Source organism: Gallinula chloropus (assembly GCF_964237585.1).
Source record: "Gallinula chloropus genome assembly, chromosome: 3".
NCBI classification, from domain to species: Eukaryota; Metazoa; Chordata; class Aves; order Gruiformes; family Rallidae; genus Gallinula; species Gallinula chloropus.
Window position 1 is genome coordinate 43600706 of NC_140087.1, and position 17469 is coordinate 43618174.

General features: G+C 36.9%; 1 protein-coding gene across 1 annotated transcript in view; it reads left to right on the forward strand.

Moving 5' to 3' along the window:
- RYR2 (ryanodine receptor 2) overlaps positions 1 to 17469 on the forward strand; it is a gene marked incomplete at both ends in the record, with an annotated part of 388405 nt that overhangs the window by 138483 nt on the left and 232453 nt on the right. The window contains 2 exons of the mRNA XM_084261061.1: positions 4606 to 4626; positions 12447 to 12461. Coding sequence (XP_084117187.1) covers positions 4606 to 4626; positions 12447 to 12461 — 36 coding nt within the window. The remainder of the gene's footprint in view (positions 1 to 4605; positions 4627 to 12446; positions 12462 to 17469) is intronic.

Below are 17469 nucleotides of genomic sequence, written 5' to 3' on the forward strand. Positions count from 1 at the left end.
CTTGCAAAAGTCCTCGATAGAAGACAACCCTAGGCTGGAAGAGAAGACCTATTATCAGTTAACTTGTTGAATAATAAATTCAGGAAATCAAGGTGTATATGAAGACAAGTGGTGTAACAGAGACAAAAATACAGTTCAGAAAAATGAGCAGAAGTGTAAAGGAAGATACGACATCCGCTAGCTGGAATGCATTGCTTCATTGAGATTTCAGTCACAACCCCATCTGTGGATCATGACAGTGTATCTGTTGCAGTATGCATACACAGCTGTAGAGAATGTGATTAGCCTTAGTCAGCTAAGATTCTCCTAATACTGTGTGGAATAAAGTTCCTTTGCGTTTTTGTATAGCTTGCTTTCCATCTTTGTGCACTGGTAATTAATATATGGATGCATAGGTGCCATACCATTTAACATCCACAAAATACTGTTCTCTGAGTTTGCAGTGTCATATTATCTACTCAGTACTTTGTGTTGATGGCTAGTTGCGAGTGGGAAGCAATGAAATAATTCTTTTAGATTAAGTTAGTAGCTTTCTGTGAAATGATTAATTATTGTAGTGTAAGTAGCTCACAATTGCTAAGTAAATTCTGGAGACATTGTATCTGTCACCCTTTTGGTAACGGTTCTCGTGGCTAGATAGTAATTTCCCATATTAATAACTGTCAGATGGCAATGAGCCCACTGAATTTTGATCTCTAATGTGGGCCAGTATCATGCTTTTTTTTCCTGTGAAAGTCTGCTGAGTCCCCAAATGGATGTTGAAGGAGTCTTTTAAGGCAGCATACCGCATTTGACGTGTGTGTGTTTTAAGATGGATTCTGCTTCCTCTACTGGAGGATGTATTGTAAAGGTACATAGTTTTTGGATAAAGAAAAAAGAGAGAAATTTGTATATACCTACCTAGCTATTTTCTTTTTCCAAACAATATAACAATGATCAGGAGAGAAGATGAGCCAGAAGAGGACTAGTTAATGAAATCCATGGATTTGGATTTATTGTGACAAGGCAAAATTTACTGTGCTTTATAAAATAAAGGATTGTACTGTTCTTTCAGACCATTGTTAATGTGATGTATGATTGAAATCAAGCAGTTCATAGTGTAATACCACAGTGTGATACTGCAGTGAGAAGTAGCTTAACAGAAGTGACTGCCAATCCCTGCCTGCCACCTCCTGACCCTTCCTGAAATTTAAACCTTAGACCAGACGGAAGTTCTGTACCTTTTAAGAGGTCAACAGCTGTCCTGGTTTTTGGTTGGGATGGGTTCATTGTCACAAGAAACTGTGTGGGGACACAGCCAAGGCAGCAGACTAGTGAAAGGGATATTGCATAGCATATGATGTCATGCTTACTATTAAGGGGGAAGCTGGCATGGAAGGAGGGACTGTTGCTCAGGGGGGAATCTGGGCACTGGGTTGCAGGCAGTGAGCAAATTGCATTGTGTATCATCCACTTTGTATATTCTTTTGTTAGTATTGTTGTTGCTATTTTTCTCTCTTTTACTGTCCCAGTAAACTGTCTTATCCCAACCCATGAGTTTTATCTTTTTCTGATTCTCCTCCCCATCTCACCAGGAAGGATAGGTGAGCAAGTAAGCAACCACATGGTAGTTAGCTGCTGGCTGGAGCTAAATGACAAAAGCTAAACATAATCTAAGTATAGGAATTTAGGATAAGAATAGATAACTCCAATTTCAAGGAACATTAAGTTCTCCAAAAAGGGAGGTGACAATATGTGGTTTGGTAGGAGGAAGTGTTAGACTTTGCTTTTTTGGTTTGTCTGTGGTTTTTATTGTTGGTGTGACTTTATTTACTGTTTTCCCTTGATTAATGACTAATGAGTACATAGCAAAAGGAGCTTTGAATGGTAGTGTTTCCTGAATTTGGATGCACACTGGGAAATCCATGCGAAAAGGGGTTCCTGTGGATTCTAGTCTGTCAAGGCAGACAAAAGATGGAGTTGTCAGTGTGAAGCAGAATCTGTATTTAAATGTGTTGCGAAGCATCTGCTTGCTTGTTATCTGAATCATGGCTTAGATCTTAGATACAAGCACTAGGCTGAGATATCCATTGCTTCCTTTCATTTCTCTTTGTGAGCTTTACATCTATTTTATCTACATTAGAACAATTACTCTTAGATATGAGTAGTCTTATTTACTTTTAGTTTTACTTAGCCTGCGTTACTAGGAATTTCCAAGCAAGTAAATATATTATTAGGCCATGCTTATGCCTTTTTTGGTCAAAAATGGAATATTGATATATTGAATATTGAAGGTCACAAGTGTTCTGGAGTAGGTTCCATAGGGTAAAAGCTAAGAAAATGTTATCTCAATACATTGCCAGGCAAATTTTAGAACTTGGGTCAAAGTGGCCTGTAAGAGAAAAAATATAAAGTCTCCTTGTGGCTTCAGTAGCTTTAAGCTGCTCTCACAGATTGTTAGAGAAAAGGGATCACACTGGATTTGGAAGGACTCTAAAGTTGCACACAACAGAAGGCCTATAGAATGTATCTGTAAGTAAAAAGGCAAGGTTTTACTGTGGTGTGTGCTGTGCCATGCTTTCAGAAGCAGATCTATTTGGATACATTTGTAGTCTTTCCTGTATGACCATCATGTAGGTGCCAAACTGTATGGTTTGACAAGTGAACATGCACAGTTCAAGTGGTTCCTGGAGAAACTGCTGCTTAAAGGTGCCTTTGGCCTATGCCAAAGCCTACTGACAAATCTATTTTAAAGGTGGGTACACCAATGCAGATTTAATGTGGACAGTTTATAAATACTTGGCAAATACTGCACTTGACTCCTGAAGCTAACTGCTGTCCATTAAAACAAAGTAAATGGACAGTTCAGCAATTATAAGGCAATTGATTATACAACTCAAAGCTCAATGTACGTTGAGGTTTGGATGGATCCTTTTGGATAGCAATTGTGGCTGCCCTGCTCACTTAAATTTTGGGTCAGTGAGAACTTCTCCAGACAAGGCAAAAAATTGTGAAATAATTCACCTCTTTCCAGCATTGTCACACAGTCAAATTGCTTGTAGTGTGATGTTCTCAGTGGATACATAATTTTAACAAAGCAAAAGTTGTATAAAAAGCAAGGCAATAAATAAGACTTGTGAATGTCTTGTGAATACATATGTGAATATAATACAGGTATTCCTTATGCTTTTTTTTAAAAGACCTTGTAGTTGGATTGTTTGCATTTAGATTTATATCACTGCTTGCTTTTCTAGCTTATCAACATTTTGGTGTATCTTTTCTTATATTTTAGATCTTTTCATATATTTAGGTGGTTTTTAGGAGGGATTTCTGCTTCTGTTGTTCATAGCACAAGTCATAGTAAAGAGCATTAAAAAAAAAAAGAAGAGGGCAAATCATGGAATTTCTGTGAGAAATGTAAATGCAGTCCAAAACTCAGAAGAGAGGTAGGAACTGTCAAGTTAACAAACGTTGTTTGTCATGGTAATTAGTTGACAGGTCAGATGGTGTGTTCTAACCTTTGTGTGCTAGCAGGACTGAACAATATTGAAAATATAAAACTGTTTTATTTGAAAATTATATTAAAAAAGAGAAAATTTGCTTTGAATAAAACTATGTTAATAGACAAGAACTAGATATGTTACCATTTATTGCAGTCCTTTCACAAGTAAGCTGGAATCCAAATACTACTGGTTTTGAATACTTCTCATGGTTTGCACTAAGCTATCTTAAATTATTGCTAAACGTTTATGTGGCATCTGCTAACAAAAGGTCAGTGTGTACCTGCAGAAGGCTTCATATGCTGCAGTGTTTTCTATGCTAGGTGCAGAGACAGATCTGTGTCAGATGTACTGCTGGTGGTGGTGGCGCCAAATAAAGTTTTAGAAGGTAGTGCCATGCTAACCTTTCTAGTAGCTGAAATGTATTCTAGTAGATATTCTCAGTCCTTTCTGAGACTGTGAAATAGTCTAAAGACTTTTCAGAGAGAGTCATTTAAAATCTGTTTCCTTAATGAACCTTGAGGCAGCTTTGTTAATACAAAGCCTTAAGCTTTCAGAGTAATTCTCTTCTTCCCCACAGGAAATATAAAGGACATTTTGATGTTCTCTGTTCTTATGCAAGATACTCTCTTATGCTGCAGGTTGCATGGTCAGGGTTTGACAAGTATCCCCTAATTTTACCTTTCATACTTATAGTGTTCATTAAAATGGCAAACTTTGAACAGCAGCCGCTAAACCTTTTCAAGTGAATAACGTCCACTTATGGCAGAGATTTACTCAAGACAAAATGGAGATATGGGAAACTGTGTTCTGCACTTTTGGCTGGTCCGTACTGAACGCAATCTGGAATTAATTCAGCATTGGTCATCATTTGCTGGCTGTTATCTGGTATTTAGGTGGACATTTTGGGCTTCCAGAAATTGAAGTGCTTCCCATAAACTAGAAACAAAAAAAATGAGGTATTGGCATTTTAAAGAGCAGATGCCAGGAGAATAGCTTCTACTCAGACGTTTTCGTTCATACTATTTAAATTTCCCAAAATCTGAAATGTTACGTTCAAAATAGACTTTGATATACTGTATTTAAGAAAAAAGATTTACTGATTTCTTGCTTTTTCTTTCTACAGCTAGTTGATGTGGAAAAATGGGTATGTGATTCTGTCTTTTATTCACTTGATCCCAAATGTTTCATGTTGCCACTGAGTCTAACCTGTCTGTTTCGATACCCTGTGTGTTCATGACCCTTCAACTTGCATGGCTCAAAAAAAGAGGCAAATACATGGTCATGTTGGATCATTCCTGAATTGTCATGTCAAATCTCATGCTACCACAATGACTTTTATCTCTTTTAATTTGATCATAAAATTATGTAATATAAACGTGTGATTATTGCCTGTCAGTTTTGAGCCTTGCTGTCTAATGTTATAATTCCATTCTGTAACCCACCCTGTCTTTTCCAGTATAGACACTGTAATTCTAAAATGCATGTCAGTGAGATAATTAATACTGATAAGTAGAATGTGACATCATATCTAGCTGCGAGTGGTATATAAAGGAATATTTAATGATGGAGGAACAGCTGCTACAGAATAAAATAAAAACAAAAATAAAATAGATCTTAGCAAATAAATTCAAAGCACAGATCTCTGCTGAATGTGTTGTTAAGGCCTTTCCTAATGTGTCTGTGTATACCATGCACATTTGTTTGGGCATCTGATATAACTCCCCTCTCTGAGACATATTTATATATGTTTTTCTCCAATGTAATCTCTAACATCTGCATATGTATGAGTTAGTGCTCATAAAAGTGTGTGTAAAATTGTTTGTTCACATATTTTAAATGTTAGGAGCTTCTCTGAAAGCTTGGATCATAGTAGGCCTCCTTGATTTTTTAATACTTAATTTGAGCTGAAACAACTTCAGACATCTTTTGTATATGGCCAATAACGTAGCTAGAGCACTGGCCTCGCTTTATTTCAGTCAGACATTATAGAATTTTAATCTGTGATTATTACATGTTTATAGTAAGTGGTGACTCAAGTTATAGCCTGCTTGAGACTCCAGTGGGTAAGTATATTCTTTAAATGGTGGCTTAGGCTTGTAAACACTCTTTTTCTTCACATATTCCCAACTTCTATGCCATGTGATATATATATATGTAGATGTTTATAATGGTTATTGAACAATGACTTTAGTTAAGTAATAATTTTAGCTAATTGTATCAGTGTGATAGTGTTATCCATATTCTCTGAATCTGGTACCTGTGACAAATTTCATATGGAATGTTTTTAAGCTATGATGGTCAGATTGTCCTCTCATCTTGTTCACCTTTTTTATTATGAGTGATAGAGTGTAGTTCTAAACCTTTAGATTCTGTGGGTTTGTTCCTATGATTAATTTTGCTATAAAAAGGAAGTTCAGTATTTACTAACTTCAGAATTTACTAACATCAAAACCTTGTGCTTTGGAAAGACTGCTTCGCCTGTATCCTTAGACCATTTTAAAAAGTAATGATTCCTATGACAGCAGAGCTCAATATTTTGTTCAGAGTTTTATATAAGGTAAAGACTTCTCATAGACCAGTTTTGTAATCCAGATGACCACCTATCAGATGGGGATGGAGTGGGTGTGGGATTTAGTTCAAATATATAATTATTCTATCTCAGATGAGTCCCAGTTTGCCCTTTAAAGCAGCTTTTAGCCCCCTCTATCATTCCAGAGTGTCACCATGGTGGATTGCAGACATACATACTGAATTAATGAAGCAGAGCATGGTTGGTGTACAGTGGCACGGTCACTGAGGCCAAACAACTCATGCTAGTACATGTGTTTCTTCATAAGCCATTTTCAAATGTAGAACACAAGATTAATGCAAGTGTACTCACATATATTTATTTACCTGTGGACACCTTGAAACCCAAGCCTAGAGTCTAAGTCAGACAAGCTTCCTGTCAAATTAATGACCAAATTAGTAACTGAACCTTGCTGCAAGCACCTTGCTACAAGCAGTTTTGTGCTGTCCAAAGGATAAGCTAAAGTCATCTACTTCTGAGCTGTTCCAGCCTGTGAAGTGTGCTAACAGAAATTTTGGAAGGAAGCTCCAGTTCTGCTATGCTTCTGTCAAATGACTATCACTCTTTTGAAATCTTTATTCTACTGTAAGGCATGTTCTGGCAGTTGAGGCTAGGTAAGAATTAAATGGGGTTAAGGTATTCCTTGAACCTTTGGCTTCTCCTGTCTCTCAGCAGGTGTGACTGAAGGCTTGTAGGTCTCCTTCAGTACACAATCGAACAGATTAGAGGCGTCTCACCAAATGTAAAAAACGAATGGAAGTAAGGCTTACCTTTTCCATCCTGGCCCCCATTTCATATTTGAGAAAGGTTTTACTGGTTTTAATAAACCATCAAGGGGGACAGTTTAATTGGTTTAAATAAACCAATGTTTGATCAGAGGGATTTACTAAATTTCAACTGAAAATTAGAAGGCATCGAATATATCTTATTTACAGAGAAAATAACCGTAATTAAATAAGCTGAAATTGAATACTGCATAGTGAAAGGAATTCCTTTCAATCTGCCTGTCATTTTTTTCTTTTAATGTATTTATGAAATAAGAGAACTAATTTTAAAGTGACTGCTACTGTGAGTTAGCAACTATTGTTCATTTGCAAATTTGAGGTTTCAAGGTGGGTGCAGTGTATTTTAAGGGTTTGATTTCTTCAAGGACTTCTATTCTCATGAGAACACCTGAATGTCTGTCTTGACTTTCAGAACAACTGCTCAGCACTCTCACAGAGTTCAGTGTAAAGAGCAGAAATTTTCTAGGGCACCTGTGTTTTCCAAAGCCTGGCCTATTTTACATGTTTGCCTACATAGAGTTGGTGAATTATTTTGAAAATTTGGCATTAAGAGCCCTCAAGAACCGTTGTTTTCAAGACAGGTTATTGTAAAGAGCTTCTTGCCAGGAGGGAAACCAAGTATATTGGTTCCTAAATTCAGAGCGTGCAAGGGACACGGATTTCTATCCTTACACTTCCTAATGGCAAAGCAGTGCTAAATATAACTTTGTAGGATTGTTTGCAACTTTTAAATAGACAGAGGAACCTGTTCTCTGGAATGCAATGGTAAATCTTTTTCTCTTCTCCTCAAATAGGTATTGTGTTAGCTCAGTTTTATACCAATAGTAAAACTAATTTTCAGTTGCTTCGGAGAAAGAAACTTGCAGAGTAAGGAAATTCACTGTAGGCACTTCTCAAAAGAATTGCTGTCATTACAGAGACTTCCGAGATGAGAAATGAGTAAATTCTGGCTCCGAGGATAGTGTGGCCTGGATAAATATAACAAGAACAAGTGGATTTAGACTAGAGGAAACAAACTAATGTTGATCTAGGGTTTGGAGTGAGCCACAAAACAAAACTTCATCAAGACAAATGATTGCAGTAATGGGTCTTTGGTGCTGTTAATTTATTGGACATCTATGCTTTATGATCAGTGTGATTTTCAGTCATTAAATGAATTATCTAAGGACTTGATTTTTTTTTTTTTTGAGAATGTTTTGATGACACTAAGTTCACTTACTATAATAGAGATTTATTTGTCAGATTACTGTGGTGGTAAAGTATGGTAATTTACACAAATATTTGATGCCCCAGTTTAAAGAACTTGCATCAAATTTTAGATATAACATAGACTGCAGAGATGACTCAATGTAGGGAATAATATTAGCAGTATTGACTGCAGTAATAACTCAATTATTTTCATGTAGATCTTGAAGGAAAATGGGAGGAGATGTTAAAATGAAGAGATGTATCAAAACGGAGTGACTATGGGAGTACTGCTAAAAATGCGAGATGGACAGCTATGATTTCAACCACATCTGTGGTTTCATCCTTATTGTAGCAGATCCTAGTTGCAACTCAAATCTAATGAAGTTTAATGATGATTGATAATTCACATCATCAAGAGAAAGTAATACAAATATTTTCTGTGTACACTTTTCTGGAAGAAATCTGGGTGCAAATATGACTGGAACTTATTGTAATAGAATAGAACTGTTTACTAGGATTCCTTTGGTATTTCTCCTTCAGTTCATAATATAGATCTGAGAACTTCAAGCTGTGTTCTGTGTCAATAGTAGTTACTGTGAATTGCAGCAAATCATGTACTTTCAGTTTACTTGTTTTCAGTAGTTCTTTATTAGGTTAGTGTAAAGATCTGACATTTCTATGTAAGCAAATACAATACTACAAGAATAGCATGAGAGATACAGTCAGGAGGTAATCTCTAAATTAAAGGGACTTTAGAATTAATCTTGGCACCTTTGCTATTACAAATGCCACCTAAAATAACATTACTGCTGCTCTTTTCGTCTAGCCAGAGTGCTCAAAAATTAAAGCAAGAGTATGATAAGGTGCTCAAATAGTCATCCAAACTCTGTCCAAGGAGCCAAATAATATAATAGCTCCCTAAAGCAGTAAATTTTTACCTTAAAACACATCCTTAGTGTCCTCAGATCAAGCTTCAGTGGGGTTTTAAATTTTATTTATTTACGAATCTAGACAACAGTTAGGATGATGGACAGAATAATGGCTGTTATGTGCCTCATATATAACAATTTGAAATCCTGCAGAGGTGAGGTTTTTGTGTGTGTGGTTATTTTTTGGAGGCGTTTTTGGGTTCCTTCCCAACCCCCAGTCATGTTCTGAGCCATCCAGGTAATCTGGCTGCTGAGTGCTGAGTTTAATTCCTCCGCAGTGGTGACGTTCATGTGACACCAAGCACTGATGTAGGTTTTTGTCCCCAAAAGATGAGACAGCATATGCAATTGAAGACTTAAGTCAGGGGAATATGATAATCCAGCTGTTGCTCACATCTAATTACCAGTCTGACTTCTCAGGATAACTTTTGAGAAAATTAGATGCTAGGGAAACAGGGGTGTATTTGTGGTCCAGAAGTGCATCAGAAGTCCAGTTATTACCTTGCTTCTGAATGCTTGGTAGAGATAGTCCAGTGGATTCTTGACTTTCAGTATCTAATACAATGTAGCTGTTTGATACTTAGTTCCCAAGGGGTCAACTCTTCAGACATTGAAAGTGCTTTAGGCATTTATGCTGTAGACAGTGTAGGGTTAACATCCTACAGAAAATGTCAGTTTAATAAATTAGATGAATTGCATTCTAATAATTAACTGTCTCTTCCTTGAGTGTAAAGTCTACTCAACTAGCTGAAAGCTATATAGTGCAGGTAAATCTCATCCTTAATAACTCTTAAGACTGAGCTTATTTTAATAATTTCATAGTGGATATTGCATACATCTGTGTGGTTTGTTAGGGTGTGCAGAATGTCACGTTCAACATGTAAAGATGACCAAGCTCTACTATTATCAGTGCAGCTCCACTGATGCATCAGGAGAGTTGTAACTAAAACGCTATCATCACAATTTGATCTCTTTTTTAGCTGTTAGCAATGATGTGTACATAAATTATTTGTTGTACTTAATACTTTTATTGGTCTGTCTTCGAATTCCTGTAACACTTTGGTGTTAGTGTTCGGCACGCAATACCTTTCAAGAGTAATAGAAGTTAGAGTGACATTAAGAAATTTCAAGTTACTGCTCTGTTCTCTCTCGTTAATTTTCAAATGCACATTCTGAATTCCTAATGTTACTCCAGAAACTCGTGTGCTGTCATGGTGAGGCACAGAAAGCAAGTGTGAAGGAGCAGAAGGTTCTTTCCTGTGCAGAGGATGACTTGGAGAGATTTTTTGTGGAACAGCCTGTTGCCTGCCCGAAGTGCATAATTTCTGTTGTTCTACTTCATGGCAGGTTCTTAGTTTTGGTTTTTTCCCCAAGCTGAGTTTTCTCCTTTAGCTAAAGAGAGATTTAGTCTAAAAACCTTGGAGAATGTTCTTGCAGAAGGGTGACAAGAGTTCCTGGAGCCTTCTGCTCTGTTAATTTGCCAATAGCTGGGAGGCTGAGGCCATCACAGTTCATGGCACTAACTTGGTGTGAAGTTTCACAGAGGTAATCTCTTCACATTCATGGACGTAACATTCATTTAAATGTTTCCCGTGAAGAGAAAGCATCTTTACGACACTTAAATTTCAGAGTAATTCTTCCCCTGGTGGTTTTGAAGCAGTAGGCAGATATATGTGTTCAGACTCCCCCCATCCCACTGTTGCATCTAAGGTTTTCCAGCTTCAGGGGGGCTGTTCAGGGCAGTTTCTGTCTCTAAGAATGACTTGTAGATCAACTTCAAAATTATTGAGGAACCAGAGTAACTCTAAAGAACATGATATGACTGATACAAACAGATGACACTTGTTTCTCTCTCATTTGTTGCAGTTTATTTAATATGTCAGCTGGGGAGAGTGAACTGTTAAATCTGGTCTTCCAAAAAATCCAGCACAAAAAGCTGCTGTATCATTTTAGTAATGAAGGGAAGAGATAAACTCATTCACTTTAATTTGAAACTAGTTAAGAGATTACAATCAAACTGTTAAAATAAATTATCAAGAAGAGAGCCAGAAGGTTTCACAGAAGGGCTCTTGTTTAATGTACTCATAATATGGGAAAAGCAGTGCAGTTGCATAGTTCTCAGAACACATTTTCATAAATGAATGACAGCAGGAAGAGACTGAGATCTTTGATGGATCTAATCTCCTCGATAAACTGACAGCATGATGGCAAATTAAATTCAGTATCGACAAATATAGGAAAGGTTACATTAGAATTAATCATGCAATTAGCTTGTTTCTATATTAATGAACTTATATACACACACCACTGTAGACAGCTCATCAAAGACTTCTGGTTAGTTTCTGGAACCACCTGGTAAAAGCAAACAAAGTATCATTGGAGGGGAGGGGGAAGGGAGAAATGGCATGAATAATACCAGCAAAATGATCATACTGTATTTTATATCCTTGTTTTGTGGGGATAGTGGACAGGGTATGTGATCTCATGATCCTTAGTTTTGCTCAATTTGTTTCCAAATGTCTAACTACCAACTAGACCTAGAATACTTTTAAGGAGAGAAGTCTTTGAACATTTTGACATCATTAGATTATAGGACTTTTTTGTTGGGGTTTTTTTTTTTTGGTAGCTAGAACATCTTGTACGTCTTTGAGAACAGCTACTTCTGTTTTAAAAGCATGTATGAGATGATGAAAGCACCCAGTCTTGCTTGGAAGCTCTCCAGCCAGACTGTCTTTTTATGTAAAATAGAGATTTGCTGCCAAATGTCAGTCCTCAGCTTCAAATTTTGTGATATCAAAACATGCATGGATGAGGTCAAAAGTGGAAAAGGTGGTCATAGGACTCTCACAGAGGAAAAGAGATCACTGCATGTAATGTAACATATCACTCTCCTTTTATTCTTGAGCACTTCCATGAAAATAAAACTAAAATTTCCCATAATATTCTGATGTCAGTCATGTGGCACTGAATTTTTTAACCTCTGCATCAAATATTAATAACATTTTAATTTTCTTAATTTATTGTGCGTTCACATATGATGTGCTACTACAGTAGTGATGCTTCTCTCCAGCTGTGCACTTTGAATAGAGGATTCTACAACTTGTGTTGTACTTAGCTAGAAGCTATCTGCAGAGCAAGTTATTTAAGATGATAAGGCCTGGCTCCTGTTTTACCTGTACTGGGTTTTATCTTTAAACAATAAGTATTTAATGTGCTATATTATTTAAAGTAAAAAAAAAAATCAAACCAACAAAATAACCTGAGAAAATCATTGCATAAAAAAATGAAGCCTTGTTCTGAGCAGCTGTTTTGCTTTCTAGCACTAGCTATAATTATGCTAATTGCAATGATAAATGTTCCTTTTAAATGTGGTTTGTAGTTCTGTGTATCCCACTCACTTTCTCAGGGAAAACAAAACCCATTTTTAAGCACCTGAAAGCAAATAATTCATTTCACATTTTCTCTTTTTTCCCCCCTTCTCGTGGCTCTACAGAAATTTATGATGAAGGTAAGCAAGTTAAACATTAAATATTGCACTTCCTGTGAATTCCTACAATTAATTTATTTATCTTTCTTTATTCTTAACATCAGCATCAATCTTGCCTTCACTAGAATTTTGTAAAAAATTTGGTGTTAGAAACCTCAGTGACTCTAGTTTGGAATTTGGGTTATGGTTTGTTTAGATCATGAAGGACCAAAGGCAGGAACCTTTGTGGAAAGAGGACTCTGAGACAGCTTCTCTAATTCTTAATTCATCTTTAACCATTCAGTGAGAACGCAACACTGTCTGGTAAATAGAAATCTTGAGGCAATGATTAAATAACAAAAATCCCAATAAAAAACTTGGTCCCTTTGGAAAACATGGACAGCACACTGTTTCTTTGCTTGCAAGAAAGCTGTTCTCATGCCAAGGTGTTTCAGTGGGGGTGAGTGTGGAGCCCTTGGTCTGGGAGGTCACTTGACCTTCACTGCCTCAAGTCAGTAAGCACAAGCAGGAGCTCTGCTTCTCATGGTTTTTTATTTTTTAATTCTTCCCCCCCCCCTTTGTTTCTTTATTAAGACTATGACAAGTTGCTTATTGAACCTCCAAATATATTGAATAACTGACATTTGAACAATTGGTGGTGCTTTTAGCCAAGGTGTGTTGGTTATCTGTTTTCTACTTTTTGCTGTAATTATTAATGTCTATTTCCAATTAATCTTCTAAAATAATTTGTTTACTGATTTTCATGCCCTAAGAGTTTGCTGTTCTTTGCTATGGTCTTGCTTCATTGTTAGTATGCAAAAGGGAGGAATTCTGGGCTAGATAAGCAGTGCTATTTTAAGGGCTGGATTTAATGATGTCAGAGAAATTTTCTTAGCATGACTCCTCTGCTGATCCATCTTTTCTTCCCACTTGGCTGTCTGTCTTGTTCTTTATCTGTGAGTTTCTTTCTCAAGTGACAAGGATGATTCACTTTCCTTGTGTCATACAGCAACTGAAAAAGCTTAGGCAAAATCCTTAACCTGTGAAAAATGTCTCCCTTATCCACATAGTTAGCTCTAAAATTACCAGGAAGATTTTTATTAATTCTTCCTATCTCCAGTACAGTGAAGGAGGAGGAGTATGGGGGAAGAGAAATCTTCACTAGGCTAAGGGAGAAATCGATAAATTTTATCCTCTTGAGCAATTTTTTTTTCCAAACTGCCGAAATCAGAGCTTGAAAGTAGGAGTTTGTAATGAAAGTGTTGTCTCAGCCATAAATATAAATGTTTCTTTTACATAGAAGGCTGAAAACAGACAATCAATATAATTTATTTTTTATTTATTTTCACTGCTTTTCATTGATGTGAAGTTTCCTATTGGTGGGAAAGTAATAGCATAAATTTAGTGTTGGGGATATTAATCATGAAGGATATTTGAAGTGTTTCTAATTATGTGGCTAGTTATTCTGCCTTCTGACATGTCATTACAAGCAAAATTGGGATCATGTAGTGTGGTGCTGACACAAATGTTTATCATCATTACCGATGATTCCAATAATTTTAATATAGATAGTAAACTATCTCTGTGTTCTTAACGGAAGAAAACAGTAAAGATTTTTATTGGCCAGTTGATGACACCTACAGGTTCAGATTTTTATGTGATATTTATATAAAGCAAAATTACACATTCTAATATGGCTTTTAAATCAAGAAACCCTGAGGAAACCTATAGGTAAGCTTAACTCTTTTTTTTTTGTTCTTTATTTTGGCACAACACAAGAGATGGGGGGTAACTGCTGATCATGTCAATGAAAGAAGTTAATTTTTACTATTTTTTTTTCCCTCATGGTGGTTTCCATTGCATAAGAGTAGGTACCAGCAGATTCATCCATCATACTAATCTCCCTACCTGAATATTTTTAGCACTTACTGTTTGGTCGTGAATTCCATGGCTAAAAGTTGATGGACTTAAAAGTTATTTCAAAGCAGTCTAAAGACTAGAATATTTATAGCATATGTAAACTCTTGATCGGTTCACCTTGCTGTTTGTTATTCCATTGTAACATCGTGTGTAGGCCACAATGAGACAAAGAAAGAGGTTTTAGACCAGTTTGAATTTGTCCTTTAGTGTTGCCATTTTTTGATATGAGCAGAATGAAGGCATATATTACCAATGCCAATGAATTGATTTAATTTTCAACTTTAAATTCTCAGGAACTCAATGCTGTAGGTTTGGTGCCAGCCCCTGGAAATGGCAGCCCAAGAGCACAGTAATTTCAGAAGGGTCTCATTAGTGGTTTTGGTAGAAGAATTCGAGGCTTCTGGGCCTGGATGCTGCTAATTTGCAAAGGAAATATTTTTGAGCAAGAAGAACACATAAATCTCGTTGGCTTGCACTCTCTAGCTTTGTTTTTGCAGTCTTCACTGCTTGCAGCATTTTCAAATTCTCTGATGCTGCTGGAGATGTAATTTCCCAGCATTATTGTTCCAAGTGTGAATTGTTTAATTGTGACTGACTAATTGTCATGGTTTAACCCCAGCTGGCAACTGAGCCCCACGCAGCCGCTTGCTCACTGCTCCCTGGTGGCTTTGGGGAGAGAATTAGGAGAGTAAAAATGAGAAAACCTGTGGGTTGAGATAAAAACAGTTTAACAGGTAAAGCAAAATCTGTGCACTCCAGCAAAGCAAACCAAGGAATTCACCCTTTCCCATGGGCAGGCAGGTGTTTGGTTATCTCCAGGAAAACCAGGCTCCATCATGCATAATGGTTACTTGGGAAGACAAACACCATTTCTCTTAATGTCCCCCGCTTCCTCCTTCTTCTTCTTCCTACCCAACGTTATATTCTGGTATGCAAGGAACTCTTAGAATGAGAAGAAATGACCTCAAGTTGTGCCAGGAAAGGTTTAGATTGAATATTAGGAAAAAATTCTTTACTGAAAGGACTAGTCAAGCACCAGAACAGGCTTCCCAGGGAAGTGGTGAAGTCACCATTCTTGGAGGTTTTCAAAAAATGTATAGACGTAGTACTTTGGGACATGCTTTTGGGTTGATGGTTGGACTTGATGATCTTAGAGGTTTTTTCCTACTCTTTGGTCAGTTGGGGTCAGCTGTCCCCTCACAACTGTTGTGTACCTCCAGGCTACTCCTTGGCAGGGCAATGTGAGAAACAGAAAAGACTTTGGCTCTGGATAAACACTGCTCAGCAGTAAGGAAAATATTTCTGTGTTATCAACACTGCTTTTAGCACAAATCCAAACCACAGCCCTGTACTAGCCACCATGAAGAAAATTAACTCTCTCCCAGCCAAAACCGGTACACCATTCTTGTCTCACAAGCCTTCTAGCTCTATCCAGAGGTTATTTAGAAGTTCTGCAGAGACTCAGCCTGTTTCCACACATTCTCTTATCACCAATGCTAAGCTCCCTGTGTACCCAAAAGCAGAAGCATAGGTACCATCAAAGAATTGCTCAGATTTTAGGTTGGCTGAATTACTGTCCAAAAGTGCTTTTTTTTCCTCGCCACTGGCTGTTTAGTTGCCTTAGGCTAGATTAATCTGAGTTTGTGTTTTGTTACTGAGAATGTCTTTTAGCTTTTCACAAGCTGTTACTGATCACGCTGATATTAAGAGAATGAGCCTTGTGTGTTTTCCAGCTGGCTGTTGCCTGGTATTAGAAAGAAGCTCTCATTAGTCATCTGAAGTTGTGTTCTGTGTGAAAAAAATTATACAGTGATATAGTTATGGTAAGAGGTTTCATGGACACCTGTGGTGGTCTCCAATTCTAGTCAGCTTGTAGGATGGCATTATTACTGCATTTTTTTACATAAATGCTGGCCTCCATCAGCATTGTTCTAGAACAGATTCAGAACTGCATATTAATAGTGAAATTAGGAGATGGCTAGTTTTTGCATTAGTATGGAAATATAATTTTGACCATCCTCTCATCTACAGCAATGGTTGTGGCATCATTCAAAAATTTATGTGTAGAACCATAGTGAGATGCTTTTAGATTGTGGAGGCAACATTCCCTCCTGTTTCTCACAGTACCATTTATTTTATTTTTTTCCAGTTTCTTTCACTGTATTTTAATTCTGCTGCCATGGAGTAAGGACTAAAAAGCTTTCAAAGTCTATGTTTATTCTACATCCTTTCAGTACTTTTCATTATGTCTTACAGATTACTACATGGGAGCCTTTAATTCTCCTAAGTGCTGGAAGCTCTAAAGAATTTATATATAAACAAAACACATGTTCCTCATTGTGCACTCACAGTTTCGAAAGAACCAGCTCAGGTTAAATACTTGTATTAGCCGTTTGGTTTAATAACTTTAATGAGCTTCTTGGAAAAGGGCGGTGACACCAGGAGCCTTACTGACACCAGCAGCCTTACATCTCTGGTCTTGACACAGGTAGTTTCTGACTGGGAACAGTGTAGTCCAAGGCCTAAATATGCTTTTATTCAGCATGCATTGTAGTTGATGCTTTTCATGCCAGTACTTGTGATCAAACCCACATTTCCTGTATTTCTCTTTCTAATGGCTCAAAACACAATTTCAGACTGTGATGACTGGTCCTGAATGGGAAACTTGAGAATCCTAAGGAAGGGGCTCTGACAAAGTTCCATCGCTTGTGGGTACAATTTCCTGCTCGGTTTATTTTTATGGTGGTGATAATTTTTGTTTTAAAAAGGGTTCAAAGCAGGTAACTGTTGGATCTTTTGTGTTTAATTATATACTTCTGCTTATTGACTTGAAATAAGTGTCTAGATTTAGAGATAGGATTTTTTTCCTCATTCTGTAGCTTTCTAACAGTATAAATATTGTAAATAAACAATAGAGCTTCACTGAGATTGTGATGGAGAAAATAATGATTTGTATTTATATTTGCAAGGGTTTTAATGGAAATATAGGTGTTCTGTTTGACATGTGGTTTTCTCCAGGATCTATAAGATGGCTGTCATTAGTAGAAGCAATTTACTTTCCCCCTCATTCAAATGTGTCACATTGATCTTTCAGTATGAAAGTTGGCAATATTTTTATTTTAAACACATG